This window comes from Serinus canaria, chromosome 10 (genome assembly GCF_022539315.1).
Source record: "Serinus canaria isolate serCan28SL12 chromosome 10, serCan2020, whole genome shotgun sequence".
Lineage (NCBI taxonomy): Eukaryota > Metazoa > Chordata > Aves > Passeriformes > Fringillidae > Serinus > Serinus canaria.
This window is the reverse complement of record NC_066324.1, coordinates 20253513-20276491: the sequence shown is the minus strand read 5'-3', so window position 1 is coordinate 20276491 and position 22979 is coordinate 20253513. Positions and strand designations below refer to the sequence as shown.

The following is a 22979-nucleotide window of genomic DNA, read 5'->3' as shown; positions in this document are numbered from 1 at the left end:
CGGCGCACCCTGTCACCGCTCAGACGCATTGCTCGCCTTCCCTGGGTGACATTTGGGCAGCCAAACACCCCGGTGCAGGTGACACTGACATCCACCCCGACTCCAGCAGCCCCAGGGGAGCAGCCAGAGGCTCGTCCTGCCCCCAGGGCTGGGGCTGGGCTGGGGCTGGGCCGTGCTGGTGGCCGAGCGTGAAGGCAGATGCGATTATCCGCGCCGGCTGCCGCGGCCGCCACGGGCTGGGGGAGGACACGGGCTGGGAGAGCACTTTAAAGCCTCAGGACATAATCTCTGCTCTGAATAATGATGATAATAAGAGTAAAAAGATATAAAAGAGAGTAAAAAAAGATACAGAAGCGCCTTGTTGCGTCCGCCCGGGAAGCTTTAAGCACGGAGCAGCCGGCACTGGGGTGGGATGCGGGGGGAGGCTGTCTTGGGAAGAGGTCATGGCTCAGAAGATCTGGGGGACACCCCAAAAATGCCCCTGTTGCTCGCCTCAGCCCTTCTGCTTTCCCTCACGGCCTTTCCTCACCCGCCACAAAAATCTATTGGAGAAAGCAGGATTTTACGTAAGGGCTCGTGCTGCTCTGCTCTGTGTTTTGCACACACACACACACAGAAAAAATAAAATGATGGGAAGTGAAAACAAGGTCAAACCTTGCTTTGGCTGCCTCGGGTCCCTGGGGAGCACAGGAAGGGGCTGCTCTGCCCCCAGAGCACTGGGAGGGGAAGCACAGAAAGGGGCTCCTCTGCTCTCTCCAGAGCACTGCTGGAGCAGAGGAGGGAACACCCCAGCTCTGCTCCTGCGGGAACAGGGACCAGGGTCCCCAGCCTGCCTCGATGGCTCCAGGAGCCTCTGGGTCCTGGGCTTGCCTGGGGACCCCTCTTAGGCTTAACTCACAAACCTGAGCATAGAGGAGGTGGAGAAATCAAAATTAAAATTTATTAAAGACAATAAATTACATTCCCTTGAGATACAGCAGATTTTGAGACAAGTACCTTGTTTTTCAGGACAGGCATCATCAGCACCCCGTAACAATGATTCCTGGGAGCATGATTTGGATGTTGGGGGTGCCAGGGCCCTGAGGAGTGGAGCAGGGCAGGCAGGGTGCTGAGAGTGCCTCCCTGCAGGTGACTGACTGCTGCTCGTGCCCGACTCAGTCGGTCCCCGCTGAGCACTCGTGACACTGCTGAGGCAGCCAGAACCTGTCAGGCTCCAGGTTTAGGAAGGAAAAGCCTCATTCCCAGTGCTCCAGCAGGGAGGTACGGCCGGGCTGGGCCAGTGCAGTGGCTGCTGGATGGAGGCTGGACAAGCAGCAGCAGATGCAGAGGTAGATGCTGGGCTAGGAAGGCACAGCGGAGCATCCCTGCCCACCCTCGGCTCCCGGCCGGATTTGTGGGCTCCCCCAGAATTTGGGAGGTGGGAGAACCACCCAGCTGAAAAAGCAGGGGGGATGTCCTGCTCCCAGAGCCCAGTGCCAGGATAAAAATACCCTTCCCGTGGAGCCAGCGGAGGGAATTAGAGTGGAATAACCCGCCCGCTGTGCCAGGGGAGGCTGCAGCAGCAGACGGCCGAGGCAGGGCCGGCAGGGAAATGAGCCAGCGATGGGAGAGGGGCAGATGGCCCCACTGACCCCCCCTCGGGCTGGGAGCCCCAGGGTGACCCCCAGGTGTCACCCCTGGGGGTGGGGGGGACGGAAGCCTTTTCTTGCCTTGGCGCCGGCGTCTCCTGGCAGGGCAGCGAGCAGCGTCCCGCGGGCAGCTCTGGGAGTCACTGCAGGGTACAGGCTGTGCCGGGGCACACGGGCACTCACCGGGCTGCCCCCGCTGCCGCCAACCCCCGGGAGGGCTCCAGGGGGCTGGGCCCGTGCTGGGTGGGGTCGGGATCAGCCTCGGGCTGGGGAATATTCCCCAATTCCCACGGCAAAGGGCGACTCACCGCTCCGGACGGACTCTGCCAGCGCCTCTTTGCCCATGGATTGTGCCTCCCGCATCTGCCAAGGGAGAGGGGGCTTTTCCAGCCTTCATCCTCCCCCAGCATGCCCCCGAGCCCCCCCAGCCATCATACCTTGATCTGATCCTTCAGGTACTCGGCTCGGGCCATCAGGGTCTGGATCTGGTGGGGAGACAGAGAGGGGACACAGTCCCTCAGGGCCAGGCCAGCTGGGACAGCAGTGTCCTAGGGCTGGCACTCACCTCCGCGTGGAGCAGCTCCCGCCGCCGCCCCGCCGGCTCCGCTGCAGGGGAAACGTGCCACGGCATGAGGGATGGGAGCAGGACCCATCCCTGCCCTAAAAGCCCGGCCTCGGTCCCAACTCACCGGCCAGGAGCAGCAGCAGCTCCCCCAGGCTCTGCTGGTACAGCTCCAGGGCGTCACTGTCATCCCTGCCCTCCTCCTCCTGCAAGAGGCCCCGGGGGCTGGCTGCGGCTGGTGGGTCCAGCAGCCCCCTCCCCAGCAGGTTTGCACCTTCCCCTTCCCTCGAGGGGTGAGGGGACCCCCAAGGCCACCCCTCACCTTGGCGATGGCAGCCGAAGCCACTTCCAGCGCCGCGCAGAGCCGAGGTTTGTCCTTGGCCATCTCTGCAAGGGGACACAGGGATTGCCCAAAACCTTCACCCTTCAGCCCAAAACCCCACCAAGTGCCCCCTGCCAGCTCTGACACCGGGGGATGGGCAAAAATCACTCACTACCTTTAAGGAGCTCTCTGGCCGGGTTTCCTTTCTCCAGGAGGTTCTTGTTGCTGGAGGTGACCAACACCTTCAGCTCCTCTGCTCGGGAGATGTACTGCCTCACCTGTGCACATTTTGGGGGTGAGGAGACCCCCGATACGGGGTGCAGAGGATGGGGGTGCTGCCCCCACCCCCCCAAGGGGTGTTGGCTCACCTTGGCCCGGATGGCTTCTTTGCGCCGCACGTCGCTCTCATCTAAGGGGGAGAACGACCAAACACGGGGTGGGTGGGCTGAAAACTGGCCTCTCCCGGGGTGCTGCCCTCCCAGAAATACCCCCAGACCCCGCACAATCCCCGGGGGGAACTCACAGTGCAGTGCTGGCACGAAATACTCCAGGGCTTTGCGGTAGAGGGAGAAAGCGGCAGCGGCGTCTCCCTCCTGGTCCTTCCTCACCGCCTCCACCACCAGGTCGGTCTGGGGGACACAGGGGGGGTCTCAGGGCTTGGAACGCCCCTGTTGCCAGGCAGCAGCCCCCAGCCCCGCTCACCGCCTTGCCCAGGCTCTCGGGGCCGGGGACGTGCTCCATGTCCACAAAGGGGTGGGCAAAGAAGCACTCGAAGGAGATGCGCTTCCGAGGGTCCCTCTCCAGCAGCTGTCCTAAGAGATCCCGGCATTCCAGAGAGAGCTGGGGCCGGCTGGGAAGCTGGGGAGGGAAGGGGCTGAGCCCACTGATGGCTGTGAGACTCCCCCCTAGCCCCATCCCACCCCACCCCACGTTACCTCCACAGCCCGGTCACTGCGGATCTTCTCCTCCAGCTCGGCGAAGGAGCGGGAAGCGAAGGGTGGCTTCCCAAAAAGTGCTTCTGCAGGGGGGAAAAGGAGCGGTGGGGGGAGATGGAGAGGGGGGAACCAGCCCTGAGTAGAACCCCCCGGGGCAACAAAAGCCAAACCCACCGTAAAGGATGACGCCCACGGACCAGAGGTCCACGCGGGCGTCGTAGTGCTGCCGACACACCATCTCGGGGGCCATGTAGAGCGGGGAGCCGCGCAGCACGTGCTTCTCGTCCCACGGGGACATGTACTGGGCAAAGCCAAAATCTGCCGGGCAGAGAGCTCGTGGGGACGCAGGCAGAAGGGATTTGCCCCCTCCCAACCCCTGCTAGGGGCTGCCCTGACCTGCCAGCTTCAGCTGGGGGTTCTCCGGGGCGCTCAGGAGGATGTTCTGAGGCTTCAGGTCCAGGTGGGAGATGTTGCGGTCGTGGAGGAACTTCAGGGCGCAGGCTGGGCGGGTGGATGGGCATGTGAGAGCACAGCCCTGCACCCCAAAACCCTGGGGGAAGGTCCCCACCAGAGGCAGAGTGGGTGTCCTCACCGAGCTGCTGCAGGAAGACGCGTGCCACCTTCTCGGGGAGCATCCGGCGCATCCGGATGAAGCGGGACAGGTCCCCCCCGGCACAGAACTCCATGATCAGGTAGATGTGGTCACCGTCCCACTGTGAGGCAATGAGACCCTGCCGTGCCACCCCAGCCAGTCCCACCCACACAGGTTCACCTGGACCAGTTTGCCCAGCTGCTGGCACCAAGCCCCACGGATACACCCATGGGAACCGGGGATGGATCCAAGCCGGAGCAGCTCCGGCTCAGAGGCCCCCCGGGAAACCCCCAGCCCACCTGGAAGTCCTTGAGCTCCACAATGTTGGGATGGCGGATGGTCTTGAGGATCTCGATCTCTGTCAGCAGGTTCTCCACCGATGCCCGGTTCAGGCTCCTCTTGTTGACGCACTTGATGGCCACCACCTCACGCGTGTCCCTCTGCCGAGGAGGGGGGCAACGCTGGACCCCCCACCCAAACAGCCACCGCGAGTGGGGAGGGAAGGGAAGGACCCCTTCAAGGGGGCGGCAGGTGCCAGGCGAGGGCTAGGGGGGTGGTACCCCATGTGGAGGGTTGGAAAACGGGGGTGGTACCCCATGTGGAGGGCTGGAAAACGGGGTCCCAAGGGAGTGCGGAGGCGGATTCGGGAGCAAAAAGGCGATCCCCGCGGCGGGCTCGGCCCTACCTTCCTATAGGCCTTGTAGACGGTGGCGTAGGTGCCGGAGCCGAGGGGCTCGGTGAGGATGTACTCGTCGAGACGCGGCGGGGCCCAGCCGGCCCCGGCCATGGCCCCTCCGGACCCCCGGTCCCGCCACTCGGGGCCCGGGAGCCGCTTCCGCCTTCCCGGCGCGCCACAGCACAAGCCACGCCCCCAGCGACCACAAGCCACGCCCCCATCAGCCATGACCCCGCCCCCATTTATTTCATCCCGAAGCAAGCCACGCCCATGGCTCCACACAACCGTGTTGGCCACGCCCCCAGGCCGCCAATCACGCCAGGCCACGCCCATAGCCCCGCCCCTGTTGTGGCCACGCCCCCTCCCGCTGCACGGCACCGTGTCTGGACCACATGAACAATTTTTTATTAATAATTTTTTAAACAGTAAAAGATCAGACGCCAGGGGAAAAAAAAAATTCCAACAATACAGGAGGAAAAGGGTGTAAAAATACCGATTTCTGTATGGCAGCGCCCCCCGCCGCCCCTCACCGGCACAGGAGGGGGGTCTGATCCAACCCCCAGCCCGGCAAAGGGGCACCGCAAAGCCAAACCTGCATCAAACCCCCCCGACACCCCCGGGGCTGAGGGAAGGAGAGCTGTGAACCTGCCCCCATCCGCCCCTGCGTCCCGAGGGACATCCCATCTCTGAACACACATGGAAACAGTTCCTTCCCAGCTAAAAAAAAATTAAACTCGTGAGGAGGAAGGCAGGGAGGAGCCTTCCCTGGAGAAAGACTCATTCAAGGTTAGCTGGAGAAGGGTGTCACAGGCACTGTGTGACCCGGCATCCTCAGCTGCCCCAAACTGGAGCTGGGAGCCAAACCAAAATCCCTTTTGCCCTCCCTCTCCTGGTCTCAAGCCACTGAGAAGACTCAGCCTTCACTGATCCCTTCTCCCCCTCTCCATGCCCAGGGCTGGCTGGCACCTGCAGAATCCTTGTGGAAGCAAGGGATGTGCCCTGGGGGGACCAGGGGAAATACATTCCCCCCCCCCCAAACTCCCCCCTGCTCCCAGATTTTCCTGGGTGGCTCTCAGGAAGCCCAGCAGTTATGAGGTCAAAATACAGCATTGTGTGAGTGTAATAACCCCAAAGTACAGTTTCTGTTCTTAAAATTAACGACATCAACTACATGCACGTTACAAAACCCCCCCAAAACAGCAGATAATCAAATTCTTCATAGCAAAGGCCAAGAGAAGAGAGAGTAAAATCAAAAACCTGCTTCCCCTCATCTTCCTGCTACAGACAGAGTGAGGGGAGGAAGAGACAAACACCTGGAAAGTCCTGGAGAGAGGAATATTTGCCTCAGAGAATGTCTTCCCCCATCTCCCCACACCCTAAAACAAGACAGGGAAAACGAATCATCCAAACCGTAGCTCAGCTGAAGCCAAAAAAAACCCCAACCTCTTCTCATCAGGAGTGTCTGCATCACAGAGCTCACATGGTACCCCCAAAAAAAGTGCATTTTCAGAAAACAAAAAAAACAGAAGGTTGGGGAGATGAGGGCAGAGGAAGCGAGAAGGAGGCAGCCCAGGAGGAAGGGCTGGATTTGCTGGGAAGAAGGGCTGGATTTGCTGGGCAGGGTTAGTTTCCTCTGAAAGCACTGTGTGCAGCTGAGGAGGCTGCCCCAGCTGCTGCATTCTGGAAGCTCCTGTTGGTGAGGATGCCTTGGGAAAACTCCTCCTGGGCCCTCTGGAAGCTGGCTCCTGTGCGCCGATACATGGAATGCACCTGGGGGCGAGAGGGGAGGGAAAGAGGGAATGAAATCGTGGCTGTGGGATTGCTGCACACAGCCAGCTTGTCCTTGGCTAAGCAGCTCCCTGGACAGCTGCAGAGCATGGGCTGCAGCCAGTGGCTCCATGGCAGATTTCAGGAGAGCTTCATTTTGCTGAAAAATGTGGAGCTCTCAGCAAAATTGCTGGTTTCAGACCCAAAACTCCCCACACTGTGATGGCTCAGGCTTAACCCAGTATTTACTGCAGGGCAGGACCTGAAGGTGCCAACAGCATCAGGTATTTCCTTCAAGGTAAAGGCAGGAGAGCAGAAGGAAGTACCAACAGAAAGAGGATCAGTCCAGCCTGTCCTTGGCTTCCCCCAAGCTCCATTTCTGCAGTTCCTGCAGAAATCCAGCCCTGCTGCTGGCAGGCAGGAGGAGGGCTGGGTTTGAGATCCTTTGCTGGGATCCCACCAGGCTTTGAAAAGCCCCACAACACTGTGGGAGCAGTGACTGAAAATCCCTGGGTGCTGGACAGAGCCATGGCCACCTCTGCTCTGCCAGCTTCAGGCATGACAAGGGGCAATGGCTTCAAACTGCCAGAGGGCAGGGTTAGATGGGATTTCAGGAAAAAATCCTTCTCTGGGAAGGTGGAGAGGCCCTGGCACAGCGCGCCCAGAGAAGCTGCCCCATCCCTGGAAATGTTCCAGGCCAGGTTGGACAGGGCTTGGAGCACCTTGGGATAGTGGAAAGTGTCCCTGCCCTTGGCAAGAGGTAAGATGAGCTCTGAGATGCCTTCCCAAATCATTTCATGATTCTATGACTCCAAAGGGTGGCTACTTCCCACTTCAAGACTGTCCAAAAAAATTGGCATCGCTGCAGGAAGCACAAGCAAAAATTCTTTAATTAAAACCTCCTGACCCACCCATCATTCCCAGGTGGGTGAAGGGAGGCATCAAACCCAAGACCCCTGGGGGCAGCCTGAGCTCTGCTGGCCCCCGAGGCACTCACCTGCTTGAGGAGGAAGAGGGAGAGGATGGCGCAGAGCGTGAAGAAGGCTGCCACCACCATCATGATCACCACCACGGCCACGTTGCCGTGCACCTCCGACAGCGCCGCGATCCAGCCGCTGCCAGGGACAGGAGAGAGAGGGGCTGGGCATGGACAGCATTCCAGCACAGCTGGAGCACAGCTGGAGCACACACGTGCTGCAGGGGAAGGTGACAGGGCAGCACAAAACCAAGCAGCTATGGAAACGGGAGCCTGGAGCTCATCCAGGCTCTTGTTTTGGGGATAGAGTTTCCATTAGCATTTTTAGAGGAGGATTGTGCTCATCCCACCCACATTCCAGCCCTGTGCCCTCCCCTCAGGCAGCAAAATCAATACCCTTGGCGCCAACAGTGACTTCCATGGGCACCTTCTCAAAATTCAGCCAAGGGGGGTAAAGATAGGCTGGAACAGCTGAACTGGAAGAGATCAGCTGGCAGGTCTGGAGCCTGGACCTGAGTGTCACCCTGACAGGGGTGAAAGGGAGCAAGAGGAAGAGGCAGGAAGGGATGGAATTGGTGAAACCCTAGCACAGGCTGCTCAGAGCAGCTGTGGCTGCTCCATCCCTGGAATTGCCCCAGGCCAGGTTGGATGGGGACTGGAGCTACCTGGGATAGTGGAAGGTGTCCCTGCCCATGGATGAGATGAGCCTTAAGGTCCATTCCAACCCAAAGCATTCTGTTATTCTACCATTCTCAGTCACAGACACTGGGAATTGCTGTAGGTAAGGGACAGGAAGAATTCACAGAGTTACCAGCACTTGGCTGTGGCTAAAAATACCAAGACACCTCACTCAGAACACCTTCCTGGGTGCTGGAGAAAGGAACCTTTCCCAAGAGGCCATGTGCCAGCAGCAGGAGGAGGGATGGGTCCCATCCCATGTGTGGCACAGCTCCTGGCAGCACAGGGAAGCAGAAAGGCACACCACACACTGCAGCCAAAAATACCCGTGCTGGCTGGCAGCAGAGAACTGAGCAGGGAGCTCCAGGCAGCCTCTCCAGGCCAGACTGAACCCCTCCCCATCCCCCGTGACTCGGGCAGGGGGGAGGCTGGGGACAGCGCTGCCCACGGGCCCTGCTGCAGGCAGAGGGCAGAAATAGACAGCAGCTCCTGCCTGGAGGCTGCCCTGGCACAGGCACCACGGGCTGCCAGCCTTCCCTGAGCTCCCTGACTCCAGAACAGGCTGCTGACCTTCCCTGAGCTCCCTGACTCCAGAACAGGCTGCCAACCTTCCCTGAGCTCCCTGACTGCAGAGCAGGAGCTGCAGCAGGGGCAGCAGGGCGAAAGGAAAGGCTGTGCTTTCCCTGCAGGGCACTGCTGCTGCCATGAGGCTGCTGGCCCTGCTCCAAAAGCCCAGGCTCACCCTTCTGGACAATGTCACTGAGAAAGGGTGAGGCTAAAAGCCTCTCTGCTTATCTCAGCCCACCAAGCACACGCTCCAGAGGGATTCAGGGAGAGTTTGGGGACAGAGTCGGGGTGGTAGCAGCAGGATCAGGCTGAGCAGTACCCAGATTTCAGGTCCTCAGCCTCACACTGCTGTCAGGGAAGGCTCCAGTTTGAACAAGGCAGATCTGGTTCACATCAGAGGAGCAAATATGATCTGTACTGAGTGAGGGAGAGAAGAGGCACAGAAGAGTTCTGACAGAATCACAGAACTGTTTGGGTTGGAAGGGGCCTCAAACTCATCCCATTCCACTCCCCTGCCTTGGGCAGGGACAACTCCCACTATCCCAGGGTGTTCCAAGTCCAACCTGGCCTTGGACACTGCCAGGGATCCAGGGGCAGCCACAGCTGCTCTGGGCACCCTGTGAGGGAAGGATTCCTGATCAATATCCAGAAATTCACATCCTCCCCTTCTCATACTCCTTCACATACTGGGATTAGGATGGGAAGAGCAGAGGAGGGAGGCAGTTGGGACCTGCCATGAGCTGAGAAAGGAAACCACAGCAGAAAGAACAGGCAGCTGTCAGAAGCAGGCCCCAAAGCTCCTGCCAGTCACAGCCCTGGTGAGAAAAGGATGTGTGACATGGCAGGCAGCAAAGCCAAGCTTACCTGTCTCCCCAGCCAGGAATTCCAACAGCCTGGATGATGTAGATTGCTATTTGGCAGAAGAAGATGAAAAAGAAGACGAAGAAGCTGAAGGAGCTGTCAGACCTGCGGGAGAGATGGTAACAGGAGTGAAACCTGTGATCCCTGCACTGAGTCCCTGCTCTGAGAGGAGAGGAACAGCTTCAGTGAACTCCTTTCTGCAGGGAAGAGCTGCTGAGGGGAGCAATTTGGGCACCCAAACGTGTTCACTGCAGTGCTCTGCCCAATGCAAGATGGGGTGAAGGCAGCTCCCTCAACAAACACAGTGTGCTCGACATCAATGTACCAAACAGTGTCTTAGAAATTAATAAAGTGAATAAAAAATGAATTCAAACTGTCCTCTGTCTGCCTAGGCTTGGATTTCAGGATGAAAAAGGATCACCATAATTAAGTTCTATCAGACAGATCTAATATGTTTAGCAACATAGTGGTTTGAGTTTATCTAATGATGCAAAGAGCTGGAAAAATCCTGAGGGCAAAACACGATGAGAACAGATAAACCCAAGCTCCTCCCACTAAGAGATACATCCCTGTTACAGAAAAAACCAACCCAGTACTTGCCTGAAAGCCTTGTAAATTGGTCGGTACCAACAGAGAAAGGCACAAGGGGTGAATAAAATTAACCACAGAATGGAGAGACCAAAGTCCACTCCTCTGCTGTTGTCCACTGTGAACCATGCCAGGCAAGCCAGCAGGTTTAGGAGCAGGGTGATGGAATGCACTGTTTGGGGTGGGAGAAAGAGAAAAACAACATCAGCAAGCTCTTGGAAACTCCAAAGCATCCCCAATGTCTCACTGAACAAAGGGAGAGCTGCAGAAATCAGGGTGACTTTGGGCCATCTAATCTCCCTGCCTCCTTTGGAAGGGAAACAGCTTGACCTAAGAAGCTCATCTGATCCTGCTGCTCATGGCCAAATCTTACATAGTTGTTCAGGCCTCCATTAAACAATTAAAATTCTGTCATGAATGAGCCATTCCCAAAGCATAAACTCGGGGTTCTTCACATTTACCTTCATAAGAAAGGAGGGAAACCTGATTTTAGCCTTGCAGACAACACCAACAGCATTTAGAGTGTGAGAGAGCTCAGCTTTTCCCACAGAAACCTCCTCCAAAAGAATTCTGAGTGCAGGTGAGGCCGTTACTTACACATCCACAAGTAATAGAGCATCTTGCATATCCGCTGGTAGTCAGCTGGGATGTCTGCAGAGAAATCCTGATAGAAGCAGGGCTTGATGGGACACCTCTTGGGCAGAGGAGGCCAGTTGTTCTGCCTCGCTGTGGGAGGGAGGAAGGAGCAGCTCTTCACTTGCTCTTCTCTCATTCAAAGACTAATTCCCACCCCAGAATTTCCAAGCAGTTGTTCAGCTATTGTTTAATTCGTGCATTAAAACTTTGGCAGAGCCCAGGGGTTGGGCAGTTCCTACACCTGAGCAGACAGCACAGCAGGAATGGGATAAACTGCTGGCACAGCAGCTGTGTGCAGGGGTTTTCCCTGGAGGAAGGCAGAATTCCCCTGCACTGGCCAAAGGGCCATCACAGCCACCATCACTCAGCCCTGCAAGCCCAGATTCAGCCAGTTCAGACCCAGATTAGGGGGGAAAATATTGGGTTCCTGTGGTTAAGAGAGTGTTGAGGCTGAGGAGAAGAGCTTTGCTGCTCTCAGTCAGAAGCCTCAGCGTGGCAGTGTCACTCACCAGCTCTGAGACGGGCACAGATCAGGGCTTGAGAGCTTTTGGTGGTGAAATGCAGCTGCTTGAGGGCAAGGACCCACCAGAGCTGGCCTCCAGCATCCCACCTTCCCATCCTGGAAGCTGTGGGATGCCAGGCACTGTCCCAGAAGGGGTGCCACAGGGAGTTCTCCTGAAATCCTGGCAAACCAAGGGATCCATGCTGCCCTGGGCAGGAGTCAGTACTCACGGTCAATGCTGGCTGCGTGGCTCTGCAGTTCCCTTTCCTTCTTCTCCAGCTCAGCTGCCTTCCTCTCTAGCTCTGCCTGCTGCTGGAGCAGCCCTGCCTGTGCTGCTGCAGCCACGGCCTGGGGAGGGGACAGAGACATCAGAGAGGTCAGCCCTGCCCTGGGCTGGGCTGTGGTGGCACCACTGGGTGCCAGGATGGGAAGGAAGCAGGGCACAGGGTGACAGGAAAGCTCAGCCCCTGACATCTTGGGCACAGGGTGACAGGAAAGCTCAGCCCCTGACATCTTGGGCACAGGGTGACAGGAAAGCTCAGCCCCTGACATCTTGGGCACAGGGTGACAGGAAAGCTCAGCCCCTTACATCCTGGGCACAGGGTGACAGGAAAGCTCAGCCCCTGACATCTTGGGCACAGGGTGACATGAAAGCTCAGCCTCAGATCTTGATTCTGCCAGTGGAGAACAAAATGAAGTTATCCTACAGGAAGTCAGGGCTGGCAGGAGGAGCTTTTCCACAGTTTATTCTACCTCACGCTTCTCCTGACTGCTCTGAGCCCTGCTCTGAGCAGAGCTCCTGTGCTTACCAGGACAATTCCCTTCCCAGCTGCCTACCACACCTCTTAAGGCTCTCTTCTACCTGTTTTGCATTCTGAGAAATGATTCCTTCTCCCAGTACTTTGGATGAGGTGGTGCAGGCAGCCGGGTACTTGCATTTATTCTCCTGGCACTGAGAGTGTCTGACCAGACACCAGAACTAAGCTAAAAGCATTAGCAGGATTCATTCCAGGATTTCCAGTGGGAAACCAGAGCCAACAGAACACAAGGCAAAGCAAGCTCTGCCACCAGAGGGACAGGGAAGGAGATATAAGAAGGACTGTACGTGTGTATTCCCTACAAAGATCTGCCTTGGAAATGCAAATTGAAAGGACCACCTGCAGCTTCCCAGTGCGCACCCCAGGGAATGCTGTGCTCCCAGAGGCCCTGGGAGCTGGGGGAGGCTGGGAGGGCAGCAGAGAGGGGCTGTACCTGTGGTGTGGGCTCCACAGATGTCTGCAGCACGGCGGGCTGCGAGTGTCCTGAGGGCTGCACCGCCGGCGTCGTCCGCGCCGCATTTGTCTGCGAGAGCAGGGAAAAACAGGGCAGGAGAAACACAACGGGCTCTTGGTGCATTGTTTAAAGCACAAACCTCGCCTTCCTGCACTCCTTCTCCCACCTGGCTCATGGCAGCAGCCAGGGAATAAGGGTGAGGCTCTCCCAGCCATCCCTCAGTGGCACGGCCAGGCCAGCTCAGCTCTCCCAGCCCAGGGAGTAAATGAATGCTGCTGTGCCCTGCCACAAACCATCTTCCCCTCCACACTTCATGGGGCTTCCCTGGGAGCCAGCAGCCAGCTGGAGAGGAGCTGTTCCATGCCACTGGAGAGCTCCAGCTGGGAGCTCATTACTGCTCCAGTGCAGGAGCAATTTCCCACTCCTGCACTCCAGGAGCCACATCCATGGGGAAATCTATAGTTGTGCTGTGATGGCCCCAATGAGGGGAGAGAGAGATGCATCTGACTCCATTGATATTAGAAGGTTAATTCATTACTTTATTGTACTCTATTATTCTATACATCTAAAACTGAATCTGCCAAGTACTCAGCTCTGCACACATTGCTTACCTTGCCCTGAATCTCGTGGCTGTCACTCAACAGTCCCAACACACACACACTCTTGGCCCTGGTAGGCCAAGGAAACAAAATACCATCACTTTGGGTAAAAAATCTCTATGTTGTATTTTACTTCTGCACAAACACAGGCAGAGCAAATGATAAGAATTGTGTTTTCTTTCTCTGAGGTTCAGAGAATGTGAATCTCAGAAATATTCTTGGGAAGAATTGTGCCTTGCTTTTCTCTGTGAAGAGAAATGCGGGGCTACAGAAATCAGCAGTGAACTCCTCTTTTTTTAAGCTGCACCTGTCAAGGGACCTCCTACAGCACTAAAAGCACCACCAGGCACACAGAGCACAAGGACACGTGGCACATACCCGCTGGGAGCTCTCGGAAAAGGGGTTGAATTCATCCAAGCCACTTTGGCTGGTGTTTGTGAGCTGTGTCACCGAGGGGTCCTGCAGGGAGAGAGCACAAGGAGAAATCAGCACTGATAGCACTGAATTGTTCAGTCTGGAAAAGGCCTTTAAGAACATCAAGTCCATCCTATCCATGCTGCCTGCTTTCCATCTGCTTGTTAGCTGGGAATTTGAGGGGGTGAAACACATCCCTGCCACAGGGAGATGGCCCTGGCTGGCATGGAATCTAAATATCCAAGGAGATGACTACCAGCAAGGCAAGACTTGTCAGCAGAAATAATCTCCTGTTCAGCCAAGAGGGATGTCTGAACAACCACAATGTGCTTTTGGCACAGGAGTACTTTGTGCAGGTTACTTCTGCTCACCTACAGCGAGTCATTCCTAATTTCCAGGGATTTGGATTTATCCACCCATGGTCAGGATGTTGCTGGGACTCACAAAGCAAGCATGGAGCCACACAAAATGAGGCTTCAGATACAGCTGATCCTGGCTGAGAGATGCTAGCAAGCTAAAATGCCAATGATTGCTCTAGATAAGTGAAACACTCAGGAAAATTGAGCTGGAGGTGTGACACCAATTATTTTAGGAGGTTTTAATGCTGCTGGCATAACAGCTCTCACTTCCACTCACAGCACCTCCCACTCGTCTTTTAAACATCCTCTGATGTTTAAAAACAGGCTCTCTGCACCTCGGAACACCTCTCTCCCCCCACCTGCAGGGTTTTTACGCAGCTGTTTTTATCTCCTCTTTTCCACCTACTCCTCTGCATGCAGAGGTTCCTCTTGGGCAGCCAGGTGCTGCCCTCTGGAGCACTTCTCTCCCCACTTATCCCAGAAACAAGGCCCTTTTTGAACTCGGAAATCCTCCTGGCCTGGCAACCTGAGAGCTGGGCGTGGCTCAGAAAATTAAAAAGCGGCTTCTCCTCCCTCCCTCAGCACCTCGTGTGTCCAGACCAGCCCTTGTAATTTGGTGCTCCATGGGGGGAGAAGGAACCGAGGCTGCCCCGGGGCGTGCGGGGCTGATGGAGCCGGGGCACGGAGGAAAATCCCTCTGGAGCCATTCCCGGGTGTGAAAAAAAGCCTATTTTATCATTGGCTTTTTGCAAATATTAAAATTAATATTATATATGCTATGTTAGTGATGCTGTGTTAATTTTCTTAAGTAGTGTGTTAAATATAGTTTTAGGTTAACAAAATGTTAAAATAGAAACTATGCTATGTAGGATACTTTTTTAAAAGAAATGATTCCTAGCGAGATAGCAGCCACAGGACACCTAGATCTTTCAGAGAAAGAGAATTTATTGCCCTCTCATCAGAAGAAACAAACTTCTTCCTGCCTTGCTCAGGTTTGAAGATGCCTTTAGGATTCAGAGGCAGAAGCTGACACTGCCCAGACAGAATCCTGGGTTTGAATGGAATTTATGCATCATGTGTGAGGTGTATGAATATGCAACAGGCTGTTGCTTTTAAGGGTTAATCCTCTGTTAACGTGGGTCCTTTTTCGGGCTCATGCTGCCCAGAAAGAGGTACCCAGACATCTGTAACTCTTTGTTTCTGTTGTCTCATATTGTCCTAATCCAAACTGTCCCAAATCTTTACTACTCTAATTATATGATAACCATTTTATTACTATGAAACTTTTAAGATGTTAAAACCAAGCGACAGGCGTTTCTCACACGGGGCTCTAGCGCAGCCCTCTGCCGAGCAGGGAGCAGTTAATGAGTAACTGCGCAGCTCCTGCACGGCAGGCACTCCCCACCAACAGGTCGCACTCGTTTGTGAATCACCCCGGGCTCAGGCAGCGCATTCCCCGATGCTGCTGCTCGGGGAAGTTCAACTCCCCAGCCAGGAAGGGCTGCAACAAGTGGGAAGAAGCAGCAGGACTGCCAGGCTGGAGATAAAAAGTGCTTTTCTTTCACTCCTGACTCCTCTGGAAGCTTCAGCTGTGCAGAGATAAGGGCTGTCAGCACAAGTTTATACTTCCCCTTGTGCATGGCAGTGCTGCCCATCAGCACAAACCCCTCAGTCCAGAGCACACCAGCCCAGCTGGACTAAAGTCCAGCAGAAAACAACTGCACAAGGAAGAGAAACTCCCTTCAAGGTGTGGGAAGTGGAAAGTGAAAGCTGCACAACTCTCTGGAGAGCTCGGGTGGGCGGGCTGGGAACAAGGAAAAATGCTACAGTGCCACCATAAAACACACATTTTACCTCCCTGCAGCCAAAAGAAAGCTGGAGGCTCTCCAAGGGCAGGGAGAGCAGCACCACAGCTTCAGCTGCTCCACAGTTTGATTCCCAAGGTAGACAAGCTCTCATCTTTCTGCACAGCTTTAAAAAAAAATCACTTAATTAGGCTGTAAGGCCAAGGCCCAGCAGCTGGGCTGAACTTGCCTGCTATTGTGCAAGCCTGTCTAAAATAGGAACCCAAAGAGCAGGGAATTTGCAACAAAGCTGAAGTTTGGACACGTGCCTGGGGAGGGCAGGAAGGAAAGCAGAGGGTGATGCACGGGCAGCAGCTCCTGTGAGCCTGGAGCAGGCAGGGAGGGATGAGCGAGCACCAGGAATGCAGAGATCAGCGAGGAGCTGCCCACAAACTTCATGTTTTACAGCTATTTTCTGCCAGCTAGGCAGCAAAAGGCAGCTGACCCTCTTGAAACAAGCCTTGGAAAGGATCAGGAGACAGGGATTTAATTCAGAACCTCTTGGAGCCACAATAAGGGTGTGCAGCCACAAAGCTGGAACTCACAGATCAACAATTGGCTCGACCTGCAGGGTGCCAGGAGCAGATCCCATTTGCTGCCCTTCCAACCATCAATTCCTCACGTGCCAGGGATGTGTGATGCTGTTTTCCACGGCTTCAGATGCCCCCCAGCCCAGAAGAACTCCACATCTGGACCAAACTGCACTGTCAGGAATATTAAAACTATTTTCAAATGCAGCTTTAATGCAAATACAAAGTTGCTGTCGTGCTGCTGAAAGGTTTGGGCACAACAGGTTTGTGCAAGGAATTCTGCATTTTCTTTTCTTTCTGTTCCCACAGATTAAAGAAACAAAAGAGGCCTCTCTAGATGAGATCAAGGAAAAAGAGCTCAACCTAGAATCACCTGGAACTTAACACAGTTGCCAAAATATCACAGCATTGCCCCAGATAGAACCAGTCCTGCAGACTGAGGGTGCTGCCACTGCCTGGAAGATGCACTGAGAAAAATCTTGAGGATTTCATTTTTGATATCTCTGGAAAGGATGGAAGTTTCCAGCTCTGTCTGAAGCTGGAATCAAAGTTTTGGAGGCAGCTGCCACTTCCAGCAGGTTACTAGATAAAGGAAGGAAGTTAATCATCTCTCATTAACTGGTTACAATAAGTAACAGAGCAGCCAGAGATATTTTTAACAGGACCAAAGCAGCTTATTTTACACAAAGCTTCAAGAACATCATGAACAAAGTCTCCTGAAAAGGCAGAAACTCCGGTCACATCAGGATTTGAGGTGGATGAAGCACTGAACTGGGAGCTCCAGCAAAGAGGGACAATCCTGGTGCTGTGGCAGGAGAGAGCCACAGGCTGGGAGGATGAGGAGGCTTCTCAGCACAGCAGGGGTGTCAGTGGGACACTGTCACCCCAGCATGGAGCCAACACCTGCATCCAGGCCCTGGCAGGGAACAGGCTGTCCCACAGGCTGGGATTCCATTTCAAACCTGACCAACGAGGCTCCAGGAAGCAGCAGTCAAAAATTCCTCTCAACCAGCTGCTGGGGACTGGGGAATTTTTCTTGATTAAAAAAAAAAAAGGTAAGACAAAAACTTGCACTCCTGAGAGAAGGGTACAGAACCTTCCACAAGGATCAGATGAGCTGCAAAGAGCTGTCCCAGGATGGGAATCCACGGTGGGACATGTGTCAATCCTCGTTAAGTGAGCCTGACAGGGGAGTTACTGCCTGGAAGTCACCTTCAACCTTTTCTTGTTTGAACAGTGAATAAAGAGTGAGCACGGCCCTGTTCTGCCAGATACCAGGACAGCTTTAATGTGCACAAAGCAGCTGAAGGGAGATGACAAGAAGGATGGAGACAGACTTTTTACAAGGGCCTGAAGTGACAGGAGAACAGAAAATGGCTTCAAATTGACAGAGATTAGATTGGATATTAGAAAATTCTTCCCTGTGAAGGTGGAGAGGCCCTGGCACAGGGTGCCCAGAGAAGCTGGGATTACCCCTGGATCCCTGGAAGTGTTCTAGACCAGGTTAGACGGGGCTTGGAGCAGCCTGGGACAGTGGAAATGTCCCTGCTCATGGCAGAGGGTGGCACTGGATGAGCTTTAATTTCCCTTCTAACCCAAACCACTCTGTGATTCTAGGAATGTTTACTTCCTCAAAGCCAAAGCAACAAGTCCCATGTCCATGAACAGCAAGATATTCCACTCCCCAGAACGAGCATCAGAGGAGCACGATCATCCCAACCCTTCCCATTCCTGAGAGTCACGAGACCACGTCAAAATGAAAGTGAGCGAAGAAGAGAAAGAATTTTTTCACTCCGATTCCTCAGAAGACTCAGCTCCATCAACAAACAACCTGTGTTTGGCTCAGCCCTGAAACCCAAGGTCAGCAAAGCACTCCTTCCTGTGCTCCCTCGCCAGGCAGGCAGCGGAGGTGAGGCTGGGCTCCTGACTGTCACAGCACTGCACAGCACCGCGGCCCGGAGCCCGTGCCAGGCAGCAGTGACCCCAGTTTCCAGAGGTTAATCCCAGAGAGGAGAAACCCAGCGAACGCACACCAAGTCCTCAGTGACCTTAACAGCAATCCTCTGCTTTGAGCCACGAAATCCACAGCTTTACCACGGGAATTCGTTTTTAAGAGCTGAAGGGGTTTAAAAAAAAACCCATAGAGACACAGCGGACAACCAGCCCACAACGCAGCACGGCCGAGAGAGCCCCAGCGATGGATTATTTTGAATAAGCCCTCAGAGCAGGCATTCCCAGCTGTGTGGGAGAGCCCCCCTCGAGGTGAGAGCAGCCGGGTGAGGGGACACAGCGGGAGGGACCCGGGGGGTCACAGCGCTGCAGAAGGGGTTCGGGACCCCCGGGGGCAGGGGAAGGGGCTGCAGAGAGGGGAGGAGATGGGACCGGGATCCGCGGGCAGACGGGGAGCGGGACCCCAGGCTCGGGTCCAGGCCGCCCTCAGGGCCGGGGGTCGCGGCCGCCTCACGCCCCCCCCGGTCCCGCCCCCTGCCTCTGATTGGTAGAGGCGCGGAGGAGCGGCTCCGCCATTGGCCGGTGGCGCTTCACTCAGTGCCACGTCCCGGCGTGCGGGGCACGGGGGCCCGGCGGGGCCGCGCCGCGCCGGGGGAGCCCACCCGCAACCCGCGCCCACCTGGAAGGGGTTGATGTCCACCGGGTCGGCGAACGGGTTGGTGTCGAAGCCCGACATGGGCGCGGTCCGCTGCTGCTCCCCTCCCGCCGCCGCCGCCGCTCCTGGCGCTTCCGGGGCACCCGCGTGACCGGGAGCCGCGTGACGTCACGGCGGCGCGCACAGCTCGCGCGGGGTTAACCCGGTGGGTGTGGCCGCGTGACGTCACACGCGGCGGCGGCGGCAGCGGCGGGGGGAGGGGAGGGGGGTAGGTCCTGCCCGTCCGAGCCATGGCGGAGATCCGGGGTGAGCGGGGCACGGGCACCGGGGCACGCACACCGCCCGCCCGGGGATGGGCCACCGGGACCCCCTCCGGAACCCCCCCAGGGCCACGGGGAGGAGAGCCCCTGAGTCGTGCCCCCAGCCCGAGTACCCCCGGATCGCCATCGTGTGATGGTTGGAAATCGTCCCCACCGACAGTGTCCCCTCCCAAGGCCGCGGTCCTCCCCCTCCCTGACACGCTGTCACCCTGCCCCGCGGGCTCTCTGGGTGTCCGGGAGGATTTTCGGGCGTTCTTTCTGTGCCCCGCTAACACCTGACTTCCCTCCCGCAGTGTTCCCCCTCTCCTGCGTGGTGCAGAACTATTCCTGGGGGAAGGTGGGCCTGGAGAGCGAGGTGGCCAAGCTGGTGGCCAGCGGTGACCCCCTGGTCCAGATCCAGCCTGACCAGCCCTACGCTGAGGTGAGTGCGTCTCTGTGTCCGTGTCTCCGTCCCATCCGTGTGTCCCAGCCACCCCGCGGCCGTGGCTCTCACCATCCGGGACGCGATTGATGCTGACCCTCAGCTGTCCCGTGTCCCCCTGGGGGTGACTGGCTTGGAGGGAAGCCCGGCATGACTCAGCCCCCGAGGGAGCTGCCAGGGATCACCCTCCTGGAAAAGCCCACGTCATCCGTGCTGGCTGCCCGGCTCGGGGTGCCACCCGTGTGTTGGTGTCTCGCAGCTGTGGATGGGCACACACCCCCGGGGCGATGCCCTCATCCGGGATAACCGCATCCCACAAAAGACCCTGGGCCAGTGGATCGCCGACAACCCCGCCTGCCTGGGGGCCAAGGTGAAGGATGCCTTCCAGGGACACCTGCCCTTCCTGTTCAAGGTGCTGTCTGTCAACACCGCCCTGTCCGTCCAGGCACACCCCAACAAGGTAGGGACAGCCCGGGCATGGGCAGCCCAGGCGGACCCCGTGTCCCTGGGGAGCTCTGGCAGCTCCTGTCCCCTCTCTGCAGGAGCTGGCAGAGAAGCTCCACGCCCAGTTCCCTGAGCACTATCCCGATGCCAACCACAAGCCCGAAATGGCCATTGCCCTCACCCCCTTCGAGGGCATGTGTGGCTTCCGGCCTGTGGAGGAGATTGTCTCCTTCCTCCAGAGTAAGGGTGGAGGAGAATGCATGGTCAGACCCTGCGGTGGGGATGGTGGCCATGGGGTGGGGACGGTGGCCATGCTCCCTTGGGATGGGGTTTGGGATGGTGATGGTGGCCATGCTCCCTTGGGATGGGGTTTGGGATGGTGGCCATGCTCCCTTTGGATGGGGATGAGGGCCCTGCTCCCTTGGGATGGGCTTTAGATAGGAGTGGTGGCCATGCTCCCTTGAGATGGGCTTTGGGATGGGGATGAGGGCCCTGCTCCCTTGGGATGGAGTTTGATGTGGGGATGGTGGCCATGCTCCCTTGGGATGGGGTTTGATGTGGGGATGGTGGCCATGCTCCCTCGGGAGAGGGTTTGATGTGGGGATGGTGGCCATGCTCCCTTGGGAGGGGGTTTGGGATGGGAATGGTGGCCATGCTCCCTTGGGATGGGGTTTGATGTGGGGATGGTGGCCATGCTCCCTTGGGATGGGGTTTGGGGTGTGGATGGTGGCCATGCTCCCTTTGGATGGAGTTTGGGATGGGAATGGTGGCCATGCTCCCTTGGGATGGGGTTTGGGATGGGGATGGTGGCCATGCTCCCTTGGGATGGGGTTTGGGATGGGGATGAGGGCCCTGCTCCCTTGGGATGGGGTTTGGGATGGGGATGAGGGCCCTGCTCCCTTGGGATGGGGTTTGATGTGGGGATGGTGGCCATGCTCCCTTGGGATGGAGTTTGGGGTGTGGATGGGAGCTGTTCTCCCTTGGGATGTGGTTCAGGGTGTGGATGAGGGCTGTCCTCCCTTGGGATGGAGTTCAGGGTGCGGGCAGCACTCCCAGGGATGGGATTCTCTGTGGGGATGGTGACTGTGCTCTCCTGGGATGGGGGTGCTGCTCCTGACCGGGGCTGTTCTCCCCTGGCCTGGGGGACTGGCTCTGAGCGGGGCTGGCCCCGCAGATGTCCCCGAGCTGCGGGCACTGATCGGGGAGGTGGCAGCGGAGCAGCTGGAGCGCAGTGGCAGCGACGACCCCCGCGGGGTCTCGGCCGCCCTCCGCGTGTGCTTCACCCGCCTCATGAAGAGCGAGAAGAAGTTCTTCGTGGACCAGCTGAACATGCTGGTGAAGAGGATCTCCCAGGAAGGTGGGTGCTGGCTGTGACACCCCAAACCAGTTCGGGGGGCTGTGTTTGGGGAGAGGCTGGGGCAGCCCCGGCCCCCTCCCCACGTTGGGCCCGGTGTGTCCTGTGCAGTGGCGGAAGGGAAGGACACGGCAGGGAGCAACGGGGAGCTGCTGCTGCGGCTGCACTCCCAGTACCCGGGGGACATCGGCTGCTTCACCATTTATTTCCTCAACCTGGTGAGGCTGGAGCCAGGGGAGGCCATGTTCCTGGGAGCCAACGAGCCCCACGCCTACCTGCACGGAGGTGAGCATCGGGGCAGCTCTCCTAGCCCCAGCATCCTGGCCGTGGGGACACGAAGGGGGCTGGGCTGGGCTGACGGCTGGGCTGACGGCGCTGCCCCGTCCCCTCAGACTGCGTGGAGGTGATGGCATGCTCAGACAACACGGTGCGCGCCGGGCTGACACCCAAGTTCATCGATGTGCTCACCTTGTGTGAGATGCTCAACTACACACCAGCACCCAGCAGCTCCAAGATCCTCCCGGTGGCGCAGAGCCAGCTTGATCCCCACGTCTACCTCTACGACCCACCCGTGCCAGACTTCACCGTCATGAGGATAGAGGTGAGAGGTGACAGCTCCGTTCTGGGGACAGCGGGTGGGACACCCCAGCGCTGGCTGGGGCTCGCTCACCTTTGTAATCAGTGTCCTGGCAAGGAGGGAGGGATGCTCGGGCATAATGGGGTGCTGGTCTCGTTATCCCTCCCTGGAGCTTGTTCACCTTCTCCAGCAGCTCTGGGCAGAGGGAGAAGCAGGAAGAGGTCTTGGGTGTCCTCAGCCAAGCTGAGGTCCCTGGGCTTGGGCTGCTGCAGGCACAGCAAAGGGCTGGTAACGGGGACAACCCCCTTCCAGCTCTGCAGAGAAGAGGAAAGCTGAGGGACACTCCAGCACAGTGACATTTCCCTCGGCAGATCCCTGCCTCCATCAAGCTGTACCTCATCTCTGCCATGGACTCTGCCAGCATCTTGCTGGTGATCCAAGGGACAGCCGTGGGCACCTCCACAGCGGCAGCCTCCGAGATGTCCCTGCACCGTGGCTCCGTGCTCTTCGTCTCGGCCAACGAGAGCATCTCCCTGCACCTCTCCTCGCCCGACGGGATGCTGCTCTTCCGAGCCTGCTGCCTCCTCTGAGCAGCAGAGCCTGGGACGCTTCCTCCACAACACTCCACGTTTGAGTAGATAGAAACTGCTGTGGGCAAAGTCTTCTCGCTTGAAAGGTCTCCTCCCTCCACCTATTAAACCCCCAGACCAGCCCTGGTGGATAGAAAGAGCAGTTCTGTGGATCAGCTCCTTGGATGTGGCGCAGACCACAGGCTTTCTGCTGCTTCTGGTGGGCTCTGCCCAAGCCTGGCTGATGGCAGCCAGTGTCCCCCTTCCCTGGCTGTAAAAGGGGGCTGCCTGGGGGATGATGGAGCGGAGAGCCTCTGCTGCTGTGAATAAAGAGGTGACTTTGTCCCTGGTGAAGGGCAGAATGGTGGAGGGGCAGGAGGA

The 22979-nt window shown here is 57.2% G+C and overlaps 3 protein-coding genes across 6 annotated transcripts; 1 reads left to right on the top strand and 2 right to left on the bottom strand.

Moving 5' to 3' along the window:
- Nucleotides 1–918: 918 nt before the first annotated feature.
- Nucleotides 919–4908, bottom strand: ULK3 (unc-51 like kinase 3). 2 transcript variants are annotated; one of them, XM_009098238.4, is made up of 16 exons: nt 4725–4908; nt 4339–4479; nt 4040–4160; nt 3844–3948; nt 3622–3765; nt 3448–3530; nt 3215–3370; nt 3036–3141; nt 2881–2921; nt 2688–2790; nt 2513–2577; nt 2318–2396; nt 2194–2234; nt 2066–2113; nt 1937–1991; nt 919–1785 (listed from the first exon to the last, which is right to left on the bottom strand). In XM_009098238.4, the coding sequence occupies exons 1-16, from the start codon at nt 4824–4826 to the stop codon at nt 1769–1771; spliced, it is 1407 nt and encodes a 468-aa protein (XP_009096486.1). In that variant the 5' UTR covers nt 4827–4908; the 3' UTR covers nt 919–1768. The 2 variants fall into 2 exon arrangements, with proteins under 2 accessions (XP_009096486.1, XP_018778830.1); XM_018923285.3 differs by lacking the exon at nt 3215–3370.
- A 189-nt stretch (nt 4909–5097) lies between these two features.
- SCAMP2 (secretory carrier membrane protein 2) lies at nt 5098–19082 on the bottom strand. Its single transcript, XM_050978397.1, has 9 exons — nt 18938–19082; nt 13540–13620; nt 12542–12631; nt 11521–11638; nt 10750–10878; nt 10165–10324; nt 9568–9669; nt 7480–7597; nt 5098–6485 (listed from the first exon to the last, which is right to left on the bottom strand). The coding sequence occupies exons 1-9, from the start codon at nt 18992–18994 to the stop codon at nt 6339–6341; spliced, it is 1002 nt and encodes a 333-aa protein (XP_050834354.1). The 5' UTR covers nt 18995–19082; the 3' UTR covers nt 5098–6338.
- On the top strand, nt 17954–22948 carry MPI (mannose phosphate isomerase). Of its 3 annotated transcripts, none has more exons than XM_018923283.3 (8): nt 17954–18570; nt 19527–19654; nt 19914–20114; nt 20197–20338; nt 21273–21455; nt 21564–21737; nt 21845–22053; nt 22401–22948. In XM_018923283.3, the coding sequence occupies exons 3-8, from the start codon at nt 19920–19922 to the stop codon at nt 22617–22619; spliced, it is 1122 nt and encodes a 373-aa protein (XP_018778828.1). In that variant the 5' UTR covers nt 17954–18570; nt 19527–19654; nt 19914–19919; the 3' UTR covers nt 22620–22948. The 3 variants fall into 3 exon arrangements, with proteins under 3 accessions (XP_018778828.1, XP_050834352.1, XP_050834353.1); XM_050978395.1 differs by lacking the exon at nt 17954–18570 and adding an exon at nt 19141–19219; XM_050978396.1 differs by lacking the exons at nt 17954–18570; nt 22401–22948 and adding exons at nt 19141–19219; nt 22223–22388.
- The last annotated feature ends 31 nt before the right edge of the window (nt 22949–22979 follow it).